Source organism: Mobula birostris, chromosome 10 (assembly GCF_030028105.1).
Source record: "Mobula birostris isolate sMobBir1 chromosome 10, sMobBir1.hap1, whole genome shotgun sequence".
Classification (NCBI taxonomy): Eukaryota; Metazoa; Chordata; class Chondrichthyes; order Myliobatiformes; family Myliobatidae; genus Mobula; species Mobula birostris.
In genome coordinates, this window is record NC_092379.1 from 41,776,244 (window position 1) to 41,793,352 (window position 17,109).

General features: G+C 45.9%; 1 protein-coding gene across 1 annotated transcript in view; it reads right to left on the reverse strand.

The window, feature by feature from the left end:
* LOC140203622 (uncharacterized) overlaps positions 1 to 17,109 on the reverse strand; it is a 69,939-nt gene that overhangs the window by 24,777 nt on the left and 28,053 nt on the right. Inside the window, exons 6-8 of the mRNA XM_072269670.1 lie at positions 15,920 to 16,063; positions 7,206 to 7,291; positions 1,540 to 1,801 (exon numbers count right to left, since the gene is read on the reverse strand). Of these exons, the coding sequence (XP_072125771.1) occupies positions 1,540 to 1,801; positions 7,206 to 7,291; positions 15,920 to 16,063 (492 nt within the window). The remainder of the gene's footprint in view (positions 1 to 1,539; positions 1,802 to 7,205; positions 7,292 to 15,919; positions 16,064 to 17,109) is intronic.

Sequence of the window (17,109 nt, forward strand, 5' to 3'; positions counted from 1 at the left end):
GCCTCACCAATATCTTCAAGAGCTTCAATCTAACAACTCAGCTTCTGTACTCAACAATTTGATTAATGAAGACCAATGTGCCAAAATCTCTCTTTATGAACCCATCTATCTGTTTCCACAGGGAGCAGATTTTGGGATAACGGTCTAACTTTTTTGGTTTAACTTTTTTTTTACCTTAAGGCTGTGATTGTCAAACTGCTTCTGCACTGTGTTCTGCTCTTCTACTCAAAGTCAAGTTCAAAGTAAATTTATTATCAAAGTACATATGACCATTGGCATATGTTGATTCACTAAGATTCACTTACTTGAGGACATTCACAGTATTTAAAAGGAATCAAACAAAACATCCAGAATAAATAAATAAACAAACAATAAATATCAAGAATATGAGATGAAGAGTCCTTCAAAGTGAGTCCATAGGCTGTGGGAGCAGTTCAATGCTGTGGTGAGTAAAGTTAAGCGAAGATATCCCCTTTGGTTCAAGACCCTGTACCTTCTTCCTGATGGTTGAGTGGGGTAATAACTGTTCCTGAACACTTCCATTGAATTGTTGCTGCTAAGTTAACAAATTTCATGACACATACCGGTGATAATAAACCTGATTCTAATTCTGATCATATATGCCAATCTGCAACTGTGCCACAAGTTCATCGACCTTATTCTGTACTCTGCACACATCCAAATATAACACCTTTTCGATAACAATAATAGTGGAAAAGTGGAAAAAAACACAATAATAATGGGAAAAAACAGTAAATATAAATACATTAGATAGCTTATATGCGTAGCTTGATTGTATGTCCATAAAGTGACGCTGGGTACAGGAGTTTCTGTACATAAGGTGACTCTGACAAGAAATGATAAAGTAGTGGTGGTTGCGGGTCTGTGGAGGGGTGGGTTAGTGGATGGGGGTGTTGATCAGCCTCAGTACTTGGGGACATACTGACTGCCCATTGCAGTGCTGGTGTTTAGGACAACAGTGAAGGTCCTCCATCTCTGGTGGTGTTCAGAGATTCTTTGATCATGCCCGTAGCTTCCGCTCGGTTTTCATTACTGTCGGACATGTAAGTCCCAGGTGGAGACTCAGGAACACCGCCACACTCAGATGTAGGATTCTTCATTGCAGTTTGCGTAACAGTTTTGTTTTAGTGGTCAGTGCTGGTAGTGCTGAGTTGAGCCCTCGAATCTGGAGGACCGGTACACCGCTCTCAGTCTGGCCTCTACCCTTTGACCTGTTTGTCATGGGTGACCCTATCCAGAGCCAAAGCCTAAAGCCCCGGCTCCAGCGTGCAGACCTCTCCGGGTCATTGAGGCGCGCAAGCCTCCAAACCCTACAACACGGTTGTGGTCCTCTTGGAGGACTGCTAGGGGAAAGTAACAGTTTTTGAGTCTGGTGGTCCTGGTGTGGATGCTACAGAGCCTCCTCCCTGATGGGAGTGGGGACAAACAGTGAGCAGGGTTGGTGCGATCCTTCATGATATTACTGGCCATCCCATCATGATGTTACATTTGCATGTTTTATGCGGTCACCTAAATTACCTGCTTAATCTTTATGTATCCCAGAGGCGCGCGTACCTTCATCAGCCAGGGTTTCAAGGTGTGGTCCAGCAGGATGTCAAAGCCGAGGAGCTGAAAGCAAGCACTCCCAGACACGTGATTTGGGAAGCAGGTGAAGTAGGTGTTCCTCAGGGCCGGATACACAGACAGAATGGTTTTGATGATCACATCTTCAATACTGCTCCACAGCACCTCCAGGTCATAGGCATTGCTCTCCATGTACTGGTTAAAGAAAGACAGCTTTCTGCAAGAAACAACATTTTACACAGCCGTCAGTTCTAATCTATCGCAGGCCACCGTTCATCCATCGGATGGCATTGCCGAGTGACTTCGCTGATCAAGTACTCTGCCCCACCATTTGTGTTATTGTGTGACAGGTCAATAGCACTGCAAGCCACAAGATAGACTGCGTATCCATTGAAGGAAATATCAGCTCTCTTGATTATTTCCCCCCGTTTTTGACAGGATTTATTGGAAGCGATTTCTTGCCGATTCATAGTTGCCTTTGAAAAGGTTGACTGCACCCTGAACCCATGATATTCCATCTTGTGAAGTTGTCTGGTGGTTTACATTCACAGTCAGAAAGCACTACAGTAAACAAACAGGCCCTTTGGCCCATCTAGTCCATGCTGAATCATTAATCTGTCTGGTCCCATTGACCGGCACCCAGTCTGTAGCCCTACCATCCATGTACAAATGTATCTTAAATGTTGAAATCGCATCTCCATCTATCTCTTCTGCTGGCAGCTTGCTCCATACTCTCACTACCCTCCGAGTGAAGAAGTTTCCCTTCATGTTCCCCTTAAACTTCTCACCTTTCACCCTTAACCCACGAGCTCTAGTTCTAGTCTCACCCTCCCAAGCTCCGTGTAACAAGCCTGACGTAACGAATCAGTGTTTCTAGAGTCATTGTCATAGAAAAGTACAGCACAGGAACAGGCCTTTTGGCCCATCTAGTCCATGCCAAAACCTGCTAAACTGTCCACACCCATTGACCTGCACCAGGATCATAGTCCTCCATCCTATCCAAACTTCGCTGAAACGTTGAAACCGAGCACGCATGCAGCACTTGTGTTGCCAGCTCATTCCACACTGGTCACCACCATCTGAGTGAAGACGTTTCTCCTCATGTTTCCCTTAAACTTTTCATCTTTCACCCTAACCCATGATCCCTGGTTGTGGTCACACTCAACCTCAGTGGAAAAAGCCTGCTTGCATTTACCCTATCTCTACCCCTCATAATCTTGAATATTTCTGTCAAATCTCCTCTCAACCTTCTACATTCTGAGGAAGAAAGTCCTAACTTATTCAATCTTTCCTTATAACTCAGGTCCTCCAGACCCAGCTACATTTTTGTAAATTTTTCCTCTACTCTTTCAACCTTATTTACTATACATCTTTCCTGTAGGTAGGTGACCAGAACTGCATACGATACTCCAAATTAGGCCTCACCAGTGTCTTATACAGCTTCAACATAACATCCCATCTCTTGTACTCGATACATTGATTTATGAAAGCCGATGTGACAACAGCTTTCTTTCTACCTGTGACACTACTTTCAACGAATTTTGGATCTCTATTCCCAGATCCTTTTGTTCTACCGCACTCCTCAGTGCCCTACCATTCACTGTGTAAGACCTTCCCTGGCTGGTCCTACCTAAATGTAACACCTCGCACTTGTCTGCATTGATTTCCAGCTGCCATTTTTCCAGCTGATCCAGATCCCTCTGCAAGCCATGACCGCCTTCCTCACTGTCCACTATATCCTCAAACGTGGTGTCATCTGCAAATTTACTGATCCAGTTAACTACATTATCATCCAGAACACTGATAGAGATGACAAACAACAATGGGCCCAGCACTGGTCCCTGCAGCGCACCACTGGTCACAGGCCTCCAGTCAGAGAGGCAAACCTCTACTACCACTCTCTGGCTTCTCCCACAAAGCCAATGTCTAATCCAATTTACAACCTATGCTGAATGCCGAGCGACTGAACCCTCTTGACCAACCTCACATACGGGACCTTGTCAAATGCCTTGCTAAAGTCCATGTAGACAACATCCACTGCTTTGCCTTCATCCGCTTTCCTGGTAGCTTGCTTAAAAAAACTCTCCAGGATTGGTTAGACATGACTTACCATGCACAAAGCCATGCTGACTATCCTGAATCAGTCCCATGTCTATCCAAATACTCATATATCCAGGAAGAGGTGCAGTCGACGTTTCAGTCCGAGACCCTTCGAAGGGTCTCGGCCTGAAACATCGACTGCACCTCTTCCTAGAGATGCTGCCTGGCCTGCTGCGTTCACCAGCAACTTTGATGTGTGTTACTTGAATTTCCAGCATCTGCAGAATTCCTGTTGTTTACTCATATATCCAGTCCCTCAGAATACTTTCCAATAACTATCCCACTACTGATGTCAGATGGAGCAGTCTGTAATTTCCTGGTTTATGTTTAGAACCTTTCTTGTCACTAAGAATTATTTAAATATCTCTGCTAGGGCCCCTGCAGTTTCTGCACTAGCCTCCCCCAGGGTCTGAGGGAACAACTTGTCAGGCCCTGGGGATTTACCCACCCTGATTTTCCTCAGGACAGCAAGCACCTCCTTCTCTGTAATCTGCATAGGGTCCATGAACTTACGGCCCATTGCAAGCAATGGTAAGGCCACAGCAGTGTTGTAGGCCTCAAATATGAAGAGGAAATGGGAGATTTCCCTCACTAAAGAGCTTTTTAGCAACAGCTCAATAGTTGCCATGTCTTACAGACCTTTATTCCAGATTTATCCGATCACTTATGTAAATTTGTCTGCCTTCATGGGATTTAGCTCACATTTCTTTTTTCTAGATCCATGGTTCTTGCTGGACACGAAATACCAGATTGGGACGATCCCAACTAGCCGGACATCCTAACAGATATTCCAATCCAGGTACATTCACTGTGGCAAGGGACGTATAATTGACTCCTGCTCATTATTGTCATTATTTATTGATCATATATTTAGTTTGATCATTAATAATGACTCCTGTCTGCAGATTTGAATGAGAGAGTGTTTAGCATCGTCTTTCCACTCACTTTTATCTGTTATTTCAGTCACGGTCCAGTCAGTTGATTCCTCATTTCTGTTCATTTCCTTTTCCCCGTGTTTTACCTGGCTCCATGACTAAGGCACCTGATTCTCATCCGAACTGGAAACATAATAACTCCGGCTTACATCTACTTGGGACTGGACCGTCACCTCAGCCAGTGCGGCAAAGCACGTTCTGGGCCGCTGAGAATACTGGACTCTAAGTTGCTTCGGTGCCTGGGGTTGCTTTGGGAATTCTGTCGTCTCGTGTCCAGCTGAGTATTGCCGGCCGTTTGCCGCTATTTCGAGTCAAGATACGAACGGACTGTCGATGTTTGGTTTTGTAGTTTCGTGTCCTGCTGAGTATTCCTGGCCGTTTGCTGCTACTCCGAATCAAGGTACAAATTGTCTGTCGTTGTCTGGTTTTGTTGTTCTGTGTCCGAGTCCGGGCTCCGTGTCCGAGTCCGGGCTCCATGTCCCAGTCTGAGTCTGGGCTCTGCATCCGAGTCCGTGTCCGAGTCTGGGCTCCGTGTCCAGGCTCTGTGTCCAAGCTCCATAACCAAGCTCTGGGTCCGGGCTACTCCGGTTTGTTGTTCATGTAAGCATCTAATCCTCACTCTCCGACCTTCCTCGCAACTATTAATAAACACACTTCTGTTAATTCTACCTCCGTGTCGGTGTTCTGCACTTGGGTCCGCTTCCAGTCGTCCATTGCAACAATTTCAGCTTCACTCCATTCCTTAAGGTTGTTATAGCCATGGGGTGGTAATGGGGACGAGCTCCCGCTGCCTATTAAATGCTCCCAATGGCGAGTGCCTCAATATTGCCTCTGACAACCAAGTCACAGCTCCTGGCCTTCACGTGTGGCTTAGCTACTAAGCCCGGATATGGAGAGCAAGCTGTTGCCCATGTAGCAAGCTCCCCATCTCCACGCAGTTGATGAACCCAAAGGAACGGCAGAGAGCAACACAGCCTGGTACCAGCAGCATCGCAGGAGTTGCCAGTCAGTGTTGAACTCAACGTGGGACTGCCGCAGATGTTCTCCCTCAGGGTTTACTCCTGAAGCCTTCCCTATGAGTGGGTGTAGTCGCAGGGCAATGGGAGGTTTGAGATCAGAGTTTTCCTTCTCCTAGATGAGGGGCCAGCCATGGTTGATGAGTCCCATCTGCCTGAAGCGACTGGATTTAAGATGCCATTAACCCACCTTTGCCCCTTCTCCTGTCAGTAGAAATGATTCTGCCCAGCTTAGTGGCTAAGCCACATGTGAAGGCCAGGAGCTAGACTTGGTTGTCAGAAGTTACTGGAGGGCATGGTACAGGATTCTAGGACAAGAGGGCATGACTTCAGGATTGAAGGACATCCATTTAGAACTGAGATGCAGAGAAATTACTTTAGTCAGAGGGTGGTATATCTGTGGAATTTGTTGCCATGAGTGGCTGTGGGGGCCAAGTCATTGAGTTCATTTAAGGCAGAGATAGATAGGTTCTTGATTAGCCAGAGTATAGGGTGAAAGCAGGGGAGTGGGGATGACTGAAAGAATTGGATCAGCCCATGATTAAATGGCAGAGCAGACTCAATGGGCCAAATGGCCCACTTCTGCCCCTATATCTGACGGTCTTATAGCATGCCATTGGGAGCATTCCGCCAGTTATGACAACCTGAAGTAGTGGCAACAGAGTTAAGGGCTTCACTAAGCTGCTGCTGTGTGCTCCCCTTCCTTCTACAATGTGCCTGCTCACTAAGGTTGTTGCGTGAATGAAGCCAGCGAAGAAAATTACTGGTAGATACAAAGCAGCTTTTTTATTCGACAAAGCAAGGTAGAGAAGGCATTTTATGGAGACACTTCTGGTCGAAAGGTCTGGCCGGCCTGATGTGGGGCTCGATATTTTATGTGCCAAACGGCAAAGGGCAACTCCATACTTACAACGCATGGACAATGCTTTCTTCGAAACTACATTCGACCTTCACACCTCCTGATTCACAGCCACACCACACACATCCAAATGAATTTTAATCATCATTGTCAGCTGGGATTCATGGCTTTTAGGAACCCATTGTTCAGAGCTGGCCACATGTTCGGACTTGGTCACGTGTTGGCATGTGGTTAAAGCGTCCCTCTAGTGATCTGAAAGTCGTTAGTTCGAGCCTTGGCCGAGGCAGCGTGTTGTGTCCTTGAGCAAGGTACTTAACCACACACTGCTCTGCGTTAACACCAGTGCCAAGCTGTATGGGTCCCAATGCCCTTCCCTTGGACAACATCGGTGGCGTGGAGAGGGGAGACATGCAGCATGGGCAACTGCTGGTCTTCCATACAACCTTGCCCAGGCCTGCGCCCTGGAAAGCTTCCAAGGTGTAAACTTCCAAGGGGAACCTTCCATGGTCTTATAAGACTAACGGATGCCTACATATAAAGTTCAGATCTGCACTCCAAATAAAATCCACAACACACATTCAGATATGAAGACTGGTAGCCAAATTCAATTGCTAAATGTCTATGTCCTAACCCCAAAAATCACTCCAACGCTGACCTTCTATAATGTGCCTGCTTGTGGTGAAGGGTGCACCCTGCTGCATATGGTCTCACCTTTTACTGCCTTTCTTTTCATCTGGGACAACGTTCATCATACGCTTGTTGATGGCGTAATTGGTGAGGTGCTTGCGGACGTCATCCTGTGAGAGGCAGAAGATAAAGATGTTGGTTTCTCAGTCAGGGACATTGCCCTCAGTTATCGTGTCACACTAACGCCACCCCAACCAGAAGCTGCTCAAATGCTATTTTCCTCATTCCTCTCGGCTTCACTTTTCCTGCGGTGATGAAGAGCAGTCGGCAGGTGGCAAGAAGGTGAAACTGAACGATGCCTTGCATCTTAAAGCAGTTTTTGCAGCCCCAAAACATCGCCAAGTCAAAGGATCGCTCATCTGAAGCGCAGTGCATAAGGATGGGTGCTGTCAGTCAGAGCAAGGATGCGAGGCTGAGGCTTTAAAACTCAGACCGAACTTTGGAGTATTGTGAGCAGTTCTGAGCCCCTTATCTAAGAATTGGTGAGCTGGTATTGGAGAGGGTCTGGGGGAGGTTCACGAGAATGAAAGGGTTGTCATTTGAGGAACATTGCTCCCTCTGGGCCTGTACTCGCTGAAGTTTAAAAGGATGATGGGGGATCTCAACGAAAACCATCAAATATTGAAAATCAACGTGGAGAGGATGTTTCCTGTAGTGGGAGGGGGGACGGCTGTCTCTAAGAGCAGAGGGCAAAGCCTCAGAATAGAAGAACTTCCCTTTAGGGCAGAGGTGAGGAATTTCTTTAGCCAGAGGGTGGTGAATCTGTGGAATTTGTTGCCACAGACGGCTGTGGAGGACAAGTCATTGAGTGTATTTAAAGCAGAGGTTGATAGGTTCTTGTTTAGTCAGGGCATCAAAGGTTAACAGGAGAAGGCAGGAGAAAACAGTCCAGAGGGATAATAAATCAGCCATCCTGAGCACAATCCTCCCCACTTTCGAGGACATCTTCAAAAGGCAACATCCATCTTTGAGGGAGCCTCGCCACCCAGGTAAAGCCTCTTTTCATTTCTACTGTCAGGGATGAGACACACACTCAACAATTTAGGAACAGATTGCTCCCCTCCGCCATTAATTTCAGAATGAACAATGAACCCATGTACAGTACCTCAATAACATTTGTCTCTTGGTCTTGTTTTGCACAACTTACTTAATTTTTAAAATATATTTCTTTTTGTAATTTATAACTTTCATTATTACGTACTGCAATGTACTGCTGCCGCATAATCTCAAATTTCATGGCAAATGACAATGATAGTAAACTTGATTCTGATTCCAATTCTGGTTATGAAAAATGGGCTGAGTTTTTCTTTTCGGAGTAGTCCACGTCACAAGATTGTAAGTTGTAGGAGCAGGATTGGGCCATTTGACCCATCCAGTCTTGTCTGACATTTCGTCATGGCTGATCTATTTTCCTCTCAGCCCCAATCTCCGTATCCATTTATGCCCTGACTAATCAAGAACCTAACAAGCTCTGCCTTAAGTATACCCGACGACTTGGCCTTCACAGCATGTAGAAACGAATTCTACAAATTAAAGAAATTCCTCCTCATCTCTGTTCTAAATCAACGCCCCTCTACTCTGAGGCTGTGTCCTCTGGTCTTGGCCTCCCCCACTATAGGAAACATCCTCTCCACATCCACTCTGTCAATGCTTTTCAATATTCGATAGGTTTTGATGAGATTTCACACCCTCCCCCAACACCTCATTCTTTTAAATTCCAGTCAGTTAAGGCCCAGAGCCATCAAATGCTCCTCATATAATAAGCCTTTCAATCCCAGAATCATTTTTGTCAACCTCCTTTCAACCCTCTCCAGTGTCACCATATCCTTTCTGGGGCCCAGAACAGCTCACAATACCCCAAGGGAGGGAGGCCTTGCCAGTGCCTTCTAAAGCCTCAAGGAGGAGAAACCCTGCAGATGCTGGAAATCTGAGCAACACACACACAATACTGGAGGAACTCAGCAGGCCAGGCAGCATCTATGGGAAACAGCAAGAGGTTGACGTTTCAGACCAAGACCCTTCATCAGGACAGATGAGAAGTTACAGCAAGAAGGTGGGGGGGAGGAGAGGAAGGAGTACAAGGTGGTAGGTGATGGGTGAAACTGGGAGGGGGAGGGGGTGAAGTAAAGAACTGGGAAGTCAATTGGTGAAAGAGATAAAGGGCTGGAGAAGGAGGAATCTGATAGGAGAGGACAGAAGACTTTGGAAGAAAGGGAAGGGGAGGGAGCACCAGTAGGAGGTGATTGGCAGGTAAGGAGATGAGGTGAAAGAGGGAAAAGGGAATGGGAATGATAAAGTTGGGGGCAATTACCAGAGGTTAGAGAAATCGACATTCATGCCATCAGGTTGGAGGCTACCCAGACGGAATACAAGGTGCTGCTCCTCCAACCTGAGTATGGCCTCATCGTGGCAATCGAGGACTAACATGTCAGAATGGGAATGGGAAGTAGACTTGAAATGGGTTTTTCTGGCAGACGGAGTGTAGGTGCTCTGCAAGGCGGTCTCCCAATCTGCGTCGGGTCTCACTGACATACAGGAGGTCACACCAAGAGCATCAGATACAGTAGATGAACCCCAACAGACTCACAGATGAAGTGTTGCCTCCTGAATGGCAGTGAGGGACGAGGTGTAGTGTCAGGTGCAATGCTTGTTCCACCCGCTTGCCCTACACCTCCTCTCTCACTTCCATTCAGGGCCCCAAATACTCCATAGATGCTCCTGGGCCTGCTGAGTTCTTCCAGCATTCTGTGAGTGTTCCATATAAAACATTATATCCTTGTTTTTATGTTCTATTCCTCTCAAAATGAATGCTCACACCTTCCTTATCACTGACTTAACCAACAAATTAACCTTTATGGAATCCTGCTTGAAGACTCCCAAGTCCCTTTGCACCTCTGATTTTTGAGTTTTCTCTCCAGTCATACAATTGTCTATGCTTTTAAGTTTTCTACCGAAGTGCATGACCATACACTTCCCAACACTGTTTTCCGTCTGCCACCTCTTTGCATATTCTCCTACACTGTCTAAATCCTTCTGCACCTCTCTGCTTCCTCCATACTACCTGCCCCCCCCCCACCCCCACCGATCTTCGGATCGTTCGCTAACTTAGCCTCGGAGCCATCAACTCCATCATCGAAATCCTTGATATATAATGTAAAAAGAAGTGGTTCCAACATAACATCCCAACTTCTGTACTCAATACCTTGACTTATGAAAGCCAGTGTGCCAAAAGCTCTCTTTACGACCCTACCTACCTGTGATTTCTTTTTCAAGAAGTTACGGATCTCTCTGTTTGAACGCATTTCTCAGTCCTAACGTTCACGGTGTTAAATTCTCTGTACTACCATAAAATCATAAATCACAGGAGCAGAATTAGGCCATTTGGCTCATCGTCAGCTCCGCCATTCAATCATGGCTGATCCTTTTCCTCCCCTCCTCAACCCCACCACACAGCCTTCTCCCCGTAACCTTTGGTGCCACGGCCATTGAAGAACTGATCAATTTCTGCCTTAAATACACCCAACGACCTGTCCTCTACAGCTGCCTGTGGTAACAAATTCCACAAATTCACCACCCTTTGACTGAAGAACTTTCTCCGTATCTCTGATTTAAGCGGATGCCCTTCTACCTTGAGGTTCTGCCCTCCTGTCCTAGACTCCCCCACCATGGGAAACATTCTTTCCACGTCTACTCTGCCTAGGACTTTCAATATTCGAAAGGTTTCAATCAGATCCCCTTTCATCCTTCTAAATTCCAGCCAGTACAGGCCCATCAGATGTTCCTCATATGTTAACCCTTTCATTCCCAGACTCATCCTTGTGCACCTCCTCTCAACCCTCTTCAATGCCAGCACATCTTTTCTTAGATAAGGAGCCCAAAACAGTTCACAGTGCTTAAGGTGAGGCCGCAGCAGTGCCTTATAAAGCCTCAGCATCATGTCCCTGCTCTTGTATTCTAGACCTCTTGAAATGAATGCTAACATTGCATTTGCCTTCCTCACCACTGACTCAACCTGCAAGTTACCCTTTAGGGTGTTCTGTACAAGGACTCCCAAGTCCCTTTGCATCACAAATTTTTGAATTTTTCTTCCCATTTAGAAGATAATCTGAACATTTATCTCTTTCTACCAAAATGCACAACTATGCATTTTCCAACATCGTATTTCACTTGCCACTTTCTTGCCCATTCTCCTAATCTATCTGTCCTTCTGCATCCTACCTGCTTCTTCCACACTACCTACCCCTCCACCAATCTCCGTATTGTCTGCAAACTTGCCATCTATTTCACCATCTAAGACATTTATATACAGCATAAAAAGAAGTGGTCCAACACCGACCCCTACGGAACACCACTACTCACTGGCAGCCATCCAGAAAGGGATCCTTTTATTCCCACTCGCTGCCTCTGACTAATTAGCCAATGCTCTAACCATGTTAATAACTTCCCAGTAATACCATGGGCTCTTAACTTGGTAAGCAGCCTCATGTGTGGCACCTTCTGAAAGCCCAGATATACAACGTCCACTGCGTCCCCTTTATCTATCCTACTTATAATCTCCTCAAAGAATTCCAACAGGTTCGTCAGACAGTATTTTCCCTTAAGAAAACCGTGTTGACTTTGTCCTATCTTGTCCTGTGTCACCAAGTACTCTATAGCCTTTTATATACTTGAAAATGCTTTTTCTATCAACTTTGATATTATTTGCTAGCTTGCTTTCATATTTCATCTTTTCCCTCCTAATGATTCTTTTAGTTGCTCTCTCTAGGGTTATAAAAGCTTCCCAACCTTCTATCTTCCCACTAATTTTTGCTCTGTTGTATACCCTCTCTTTTGCTTTTACATTAGTTTTGACTTCCCTTGTCAGCTACGGTTGTAGCATTTTGCGATCCGAGTATTTCTTTGTTTTTGGAATACATTTATCCTGCACCTTCCCCATTTTTTCCCCAGAAACTTGTGCCATTGCTGCTCTGCTGTCTTCCCTGCCAGCATCTCCTCCCAATTTACTTTGGCCAATTCCTCTCTCATACCTTTACTTTACTTTCCTTTCAAATTTCCTTTTCTCCACTGAAATATCGCTACATCAGACTCTACTTTCTCCCTATCTGAATCATATTGTGTTCACTGACTCCTAAGGGTTCCTTTACCTTAAGCTTCCTAATCGCCTCCAGTTCATTACATAACACCCAATCCAGTGTAGGTGATCCCCCAGCAGGCTCAATGACAAACTGCTCTAAAAATCCATCTCCTAGGCATTCAACAAACTCACTCTCTTGAAATCCATTACCAACCTAATTTTCCCAATCGAGCTGCATGATAAAATCTCCCATGATTACCATAACGTTACCCTTTTGAAACACCTTTTCCCTTTTCCTGTTGTAATATGTGCTCCATGTCTCAGCTACTGTTGGGAGGACTGTATATAACTGCCATTACCCTTGCAGTTTCTTATCTGAACTCACAAGGATGCAACATCTTCTGATTCTATGCCACACCCTTCTGCTGATTTGATGCTATTCTTTACCAGCAGAGCTACACCACCCCCTCTGCCTACCTTCCTATCCCTCCCATACAACACGTAACCTCATGTGAATATGATTTTGATATCAACATTTAAGAGAAGTTTGGATGGGAGGGGTATGGAGAGCTATGGTCCGGGTGCAGGTTGATGGGATTTGGCAGATTAAATGGTTTGGCACCAACTGGACGGGCCAAAAAGCCTGTTTCTGTGTTGTACTTTTCTATGACTCTATTGCTTTTTCTTGAAATCAAGGCAGGTTAACTCCGGGCAAGATGCAGGGCCAATAACCCTGGCTAGATATATCCTTGAGTGTTATATCACACAACCTCCCATTTTCAATCTGTTTTACGGTGGAATCATCAATTTTCCTCAATATTTAGGAGGATTACCAGGATGCTGCCTGGATTGGATTATGAGGATAGAAACACAGAAAACCTACAGCACAACACAGGCCTTCAGCCCACAAAGCTGTGCCAAACATGTCCTTACCTTAGAATTACCTAGGCTTATCCATAGCCCTCTATTTTTCCAAGCTCCATGTATCCATCCAGGAGTCTCTTAAAACAGTGGTCCCCAACCACCGGGCCGCGGAAAGGTACCAGGCCACAAAGCATGTGCTACCGGGCCGCGAGGAAATGATATGATTTCGCGATATGAAACGATATGAATCAGCTGCACCTTTCCTCATTCCCTGTCACACACTGTCAAACTTGAACACCGACCCCCCCCACCGTTGGCCGGTCCGCAAGAATATTGTCAATCTTAAACCGGTCCACGGTGCAAAAAAGGCAGGGACCCCTGTCATTTCTGCCTTCACCACCACCGCCGGCAGCCCATTCCACTCACTCACCACTCTCTGAGTAAATAAATTACCCCTGGCATCTCCTCTGTACCTACTTCCAAGCACATTAAAGCTATGCCCTCTCGTGCTAGCCATTTCAACCCTGGGAAAAAGCCTCTGACTATCCACACAATCAATGCCGCTCATCATCTTAAACAGCTCTATAAGGTCACCTCTCATCCTCCGTCACTCCAAGGAGAAAAGGCCAAGTTCACCTATTCTCATAAGGCATGCTCCCCAACATCCTTGTAGATCTCCTCTGCACCCTTTCTATAGTTTCGACATCCTTCCTGTAGTGAGGCGATCAGAACTGAGCACAGTACTCCAAGTGGGGTCTGACCAGGGTCTTATATAGCTGTAATATTACCTCTCGGCTCCTAAACTCAATTCCACGATTGATGAAGGCCGATACGCCGTATGCCTTCTTAACCACAGAGTCAACCTGCGCAGCTGCTTTGAGCGTCCTATGGCTTTGGACCCCAAGATCCCTCTGATCCTCCACACTGCCAAGAGTCTAACCATTAGCTATATTCTGCCATCATATTTGACCTACCAAAATGAACCACTTCACACTTATCTGGGTTGAACTCCAACTGCCACTTCTCAGCCCAGTTTTGATGTTTCGATGTACATGTGAGAAACTTATCTTATAAAATCTTCGAAGTTCAAATTTCAAAGTAAATTGATTATCGAAGTACGACTATATCACCATATACTAGCCTGAGATTCATTTTCGTGCAGGCGTTCACAGCACCCACTGGCGTCCCACAGGAATCAGTGTTGGGGGTGGGGAGTAACTGCTTCTTTCTGTATTGTCTATGAAGACAGAATTGTTGGTTTTGTGGCCGACTGGCGGATGATATGAAGATAGGTGGAGGGGCAGGTAGTGTTGAAGAAGCAGGGAGCCTGCGGAAGGACTTGGACAGATAAGGAGAATACGCAAAGTGGCAGACACAGAACAGAGTATAACAGTTACAGTGTCGGGAAGTTTACGGTCATACACTTCGGCAGAAGGAACAAAAGGGTAGACTATTTTCTAAGTAGGCGGAAAATCCAAAAATCTGAGGTGCAAGGGATGAGAGAGCCTTCATGCAGGGTTCCCTAAAGGTTAATTTGCAGGTTGAGTCTGTGGTGATGATGGTAAATGCATGTTAGCATTCATCTCAAGAGGACTAGAATATAAAAACAAGGAGTTAATGTTGAGGCTTTATAAAACACTGGTGAGGCCTCACTTGGAGTTTTGTGAGTCCTTATCTAAGAAAGGATGAGCGGACATTGGAGAGGGTTCAGAGGCGGTTCACCAGAATGACTACAGGAGGAGCGCTTGATGGTTCTGGGCCTGTACGCATGAGAATTTAGAAGGCTGAGAGGTGATCTCATTGAAACCTATTGAATATTGAAAGGCGTAGGCAGATTGGATGTGAAGAGGATGTTTCCTATGGTGGGGGATTCCAGCACCAGAGGGCACAGCCTTAGAATAGAAGGACGTTCATTTAGAATGGAGATGAAGAGAATTTCTTTATCCAGAGGGTTGTGAATCTGTGGAATTAACTGTGCAGATGGAGGGCTGTGGAGGCCAGGTCATTGGGTATACTGAAGGCAGAGGTGACAGATTGTTCATTACTCAGGGTGTGAAAGGTTACCGGGAGAAGGCAGGAGATTGGGGTTGAGAGGGAAAGTGGATCAGCCATGATGAAATGGTGACAGACTCGATGAGCTGAATGGCCCATTCTGCTCCTATCTCATATGGTCTTATACAATAGAACTGACGAAAAACAACACACAGACACGGCCAAATAACCTGTACAAAAGAAGACAAACTGCACAAATACATATAGACAGAAGCATTGAGGACATGAGTTGTAGAGCCCTTGAAAGTTAGTCCATAGGTTGTGGAACCAGCTCAGTGTTGAACTGAGTGAAGTTATCCACACTGGTTCAGGAGCCTGATGGTTGTAGGGTGATAACTGTTCCTGAAACTTACGGTGACAGATCTACGGCTCTTGTGCCTTCTTCCTGATGAGAAGAGAGCATGGTCTGGATGGTGGGTGCCCCTGATGATAGTTGCTGCTTTCTTATGGCAGCGCTCATTGTAGACGTGCTCAATGGTGGGGAGGGCTTTTCCTGACTTTGTCTTGTAAACTTTGCGAACTAGACTCGTTAGGAGATGCTCCTGTAACCACACCAACCTCCCACTCCCCGCCCCCCTCAGAGTAGTCAGCTTTTGGCTGGGGTTGGGAACGTAACAGCAAGATCCCACCCGAGTCGATTACTTCCATACAACAGTGAGTTAGGCAAGAATTAACCTCTTATAAAAGTAGGATCGTACTTTCAGAGAATTAACTGTATGTCTTAAAGATAAGTCAATGTGTCACTTACTAAATTCTTTTCGGTCGGTTCGGAATACTTTTTAGTGGCAAAGCAGACCAGGCCCTCATTGTAGAGGTATATCCGCAGAGGGTCACAGGAAGTAACCAAGACGTAGAGCCTGAGGTTAAACTTGAAACCATCCAAAGTGAAGGGCTGCACAAGTAGAGGGAGAGTTAACACACTGTGAGGTTCAAAGGTTTCACTTATTATCAAAGTATGTATGCAGTGTACAACTCTGAGATTCATCTTCTCCAGATAGCCACGGAACAAAGGAAAAAACATGGAGGTCGTTGAAAGAGAAACATCAAACCCATGCACCCACCCCCCCCCGTAGAAAATACAGCAACACAATCATCAACCCCCCCAAATCCCCCTTCCCCTGCACAAAACACAGAACATCAACCCCCAAATCCCCCCACCCTCTGCCCACTCAAATAAAAGACAGGAAAGAATGGGGAAAAACCCAAAATATAAAATCCATCAGACTGAAAAAGACCAGAGTACAAGAACCCAGTAGTCCGGTCCGTGAACACAGAACCTCGGTAACATCCTTTGACATTGTCAAAAGAGAAAGAGACACTGTAGAGGCCTACCCTCTGGCCACCTGAGCCGCCACACAGCGATAGGCTGCCACAGGTTCCTTCCCTAGAGGCAGAGGGATCCCATCAGTGATCAGAACGCAGGCATCCGGTGCTGAACCCTCGGTCGCCATCCGCATTTGTAACTAATTTTTGAAATGTGTGTCTGCATTCCAGATGAAGGGTCTTGGGCTGAAACGTCGACTCTTTTTTCCTCTGCATAGGTGCTGCCTGACCTGCTAACTTCCCCAACCATTTTGGATATGTTACTCTGGATTTTCAGCACCTGCAGAAACTCTTGTGTTTATCAGTATCTGGTCCTTTCCTTCGGACTTACCCCTACTCCAGCCCTCGACGCAGAAACCCTCAAAATTCCCTCTGATCAATCCCACTCCAATGCATAATCAGTTTAGCATGTGAAGTTGGCTCGACAATTACAAAAGGGATTTGCTAATGGAAATTCCTGCCCAGCCTATCCCTCAAGTCCTTATTCCATTCGTGAATTATGCCCCCCACTATCCCACTCAACCCACACATCTTCAAATCCCCCGATTTCCTTCTTACCCAAATTTCCACCATTCCCACCAGCCTATCATTCACGGTGACCGAATGCTGTGCATA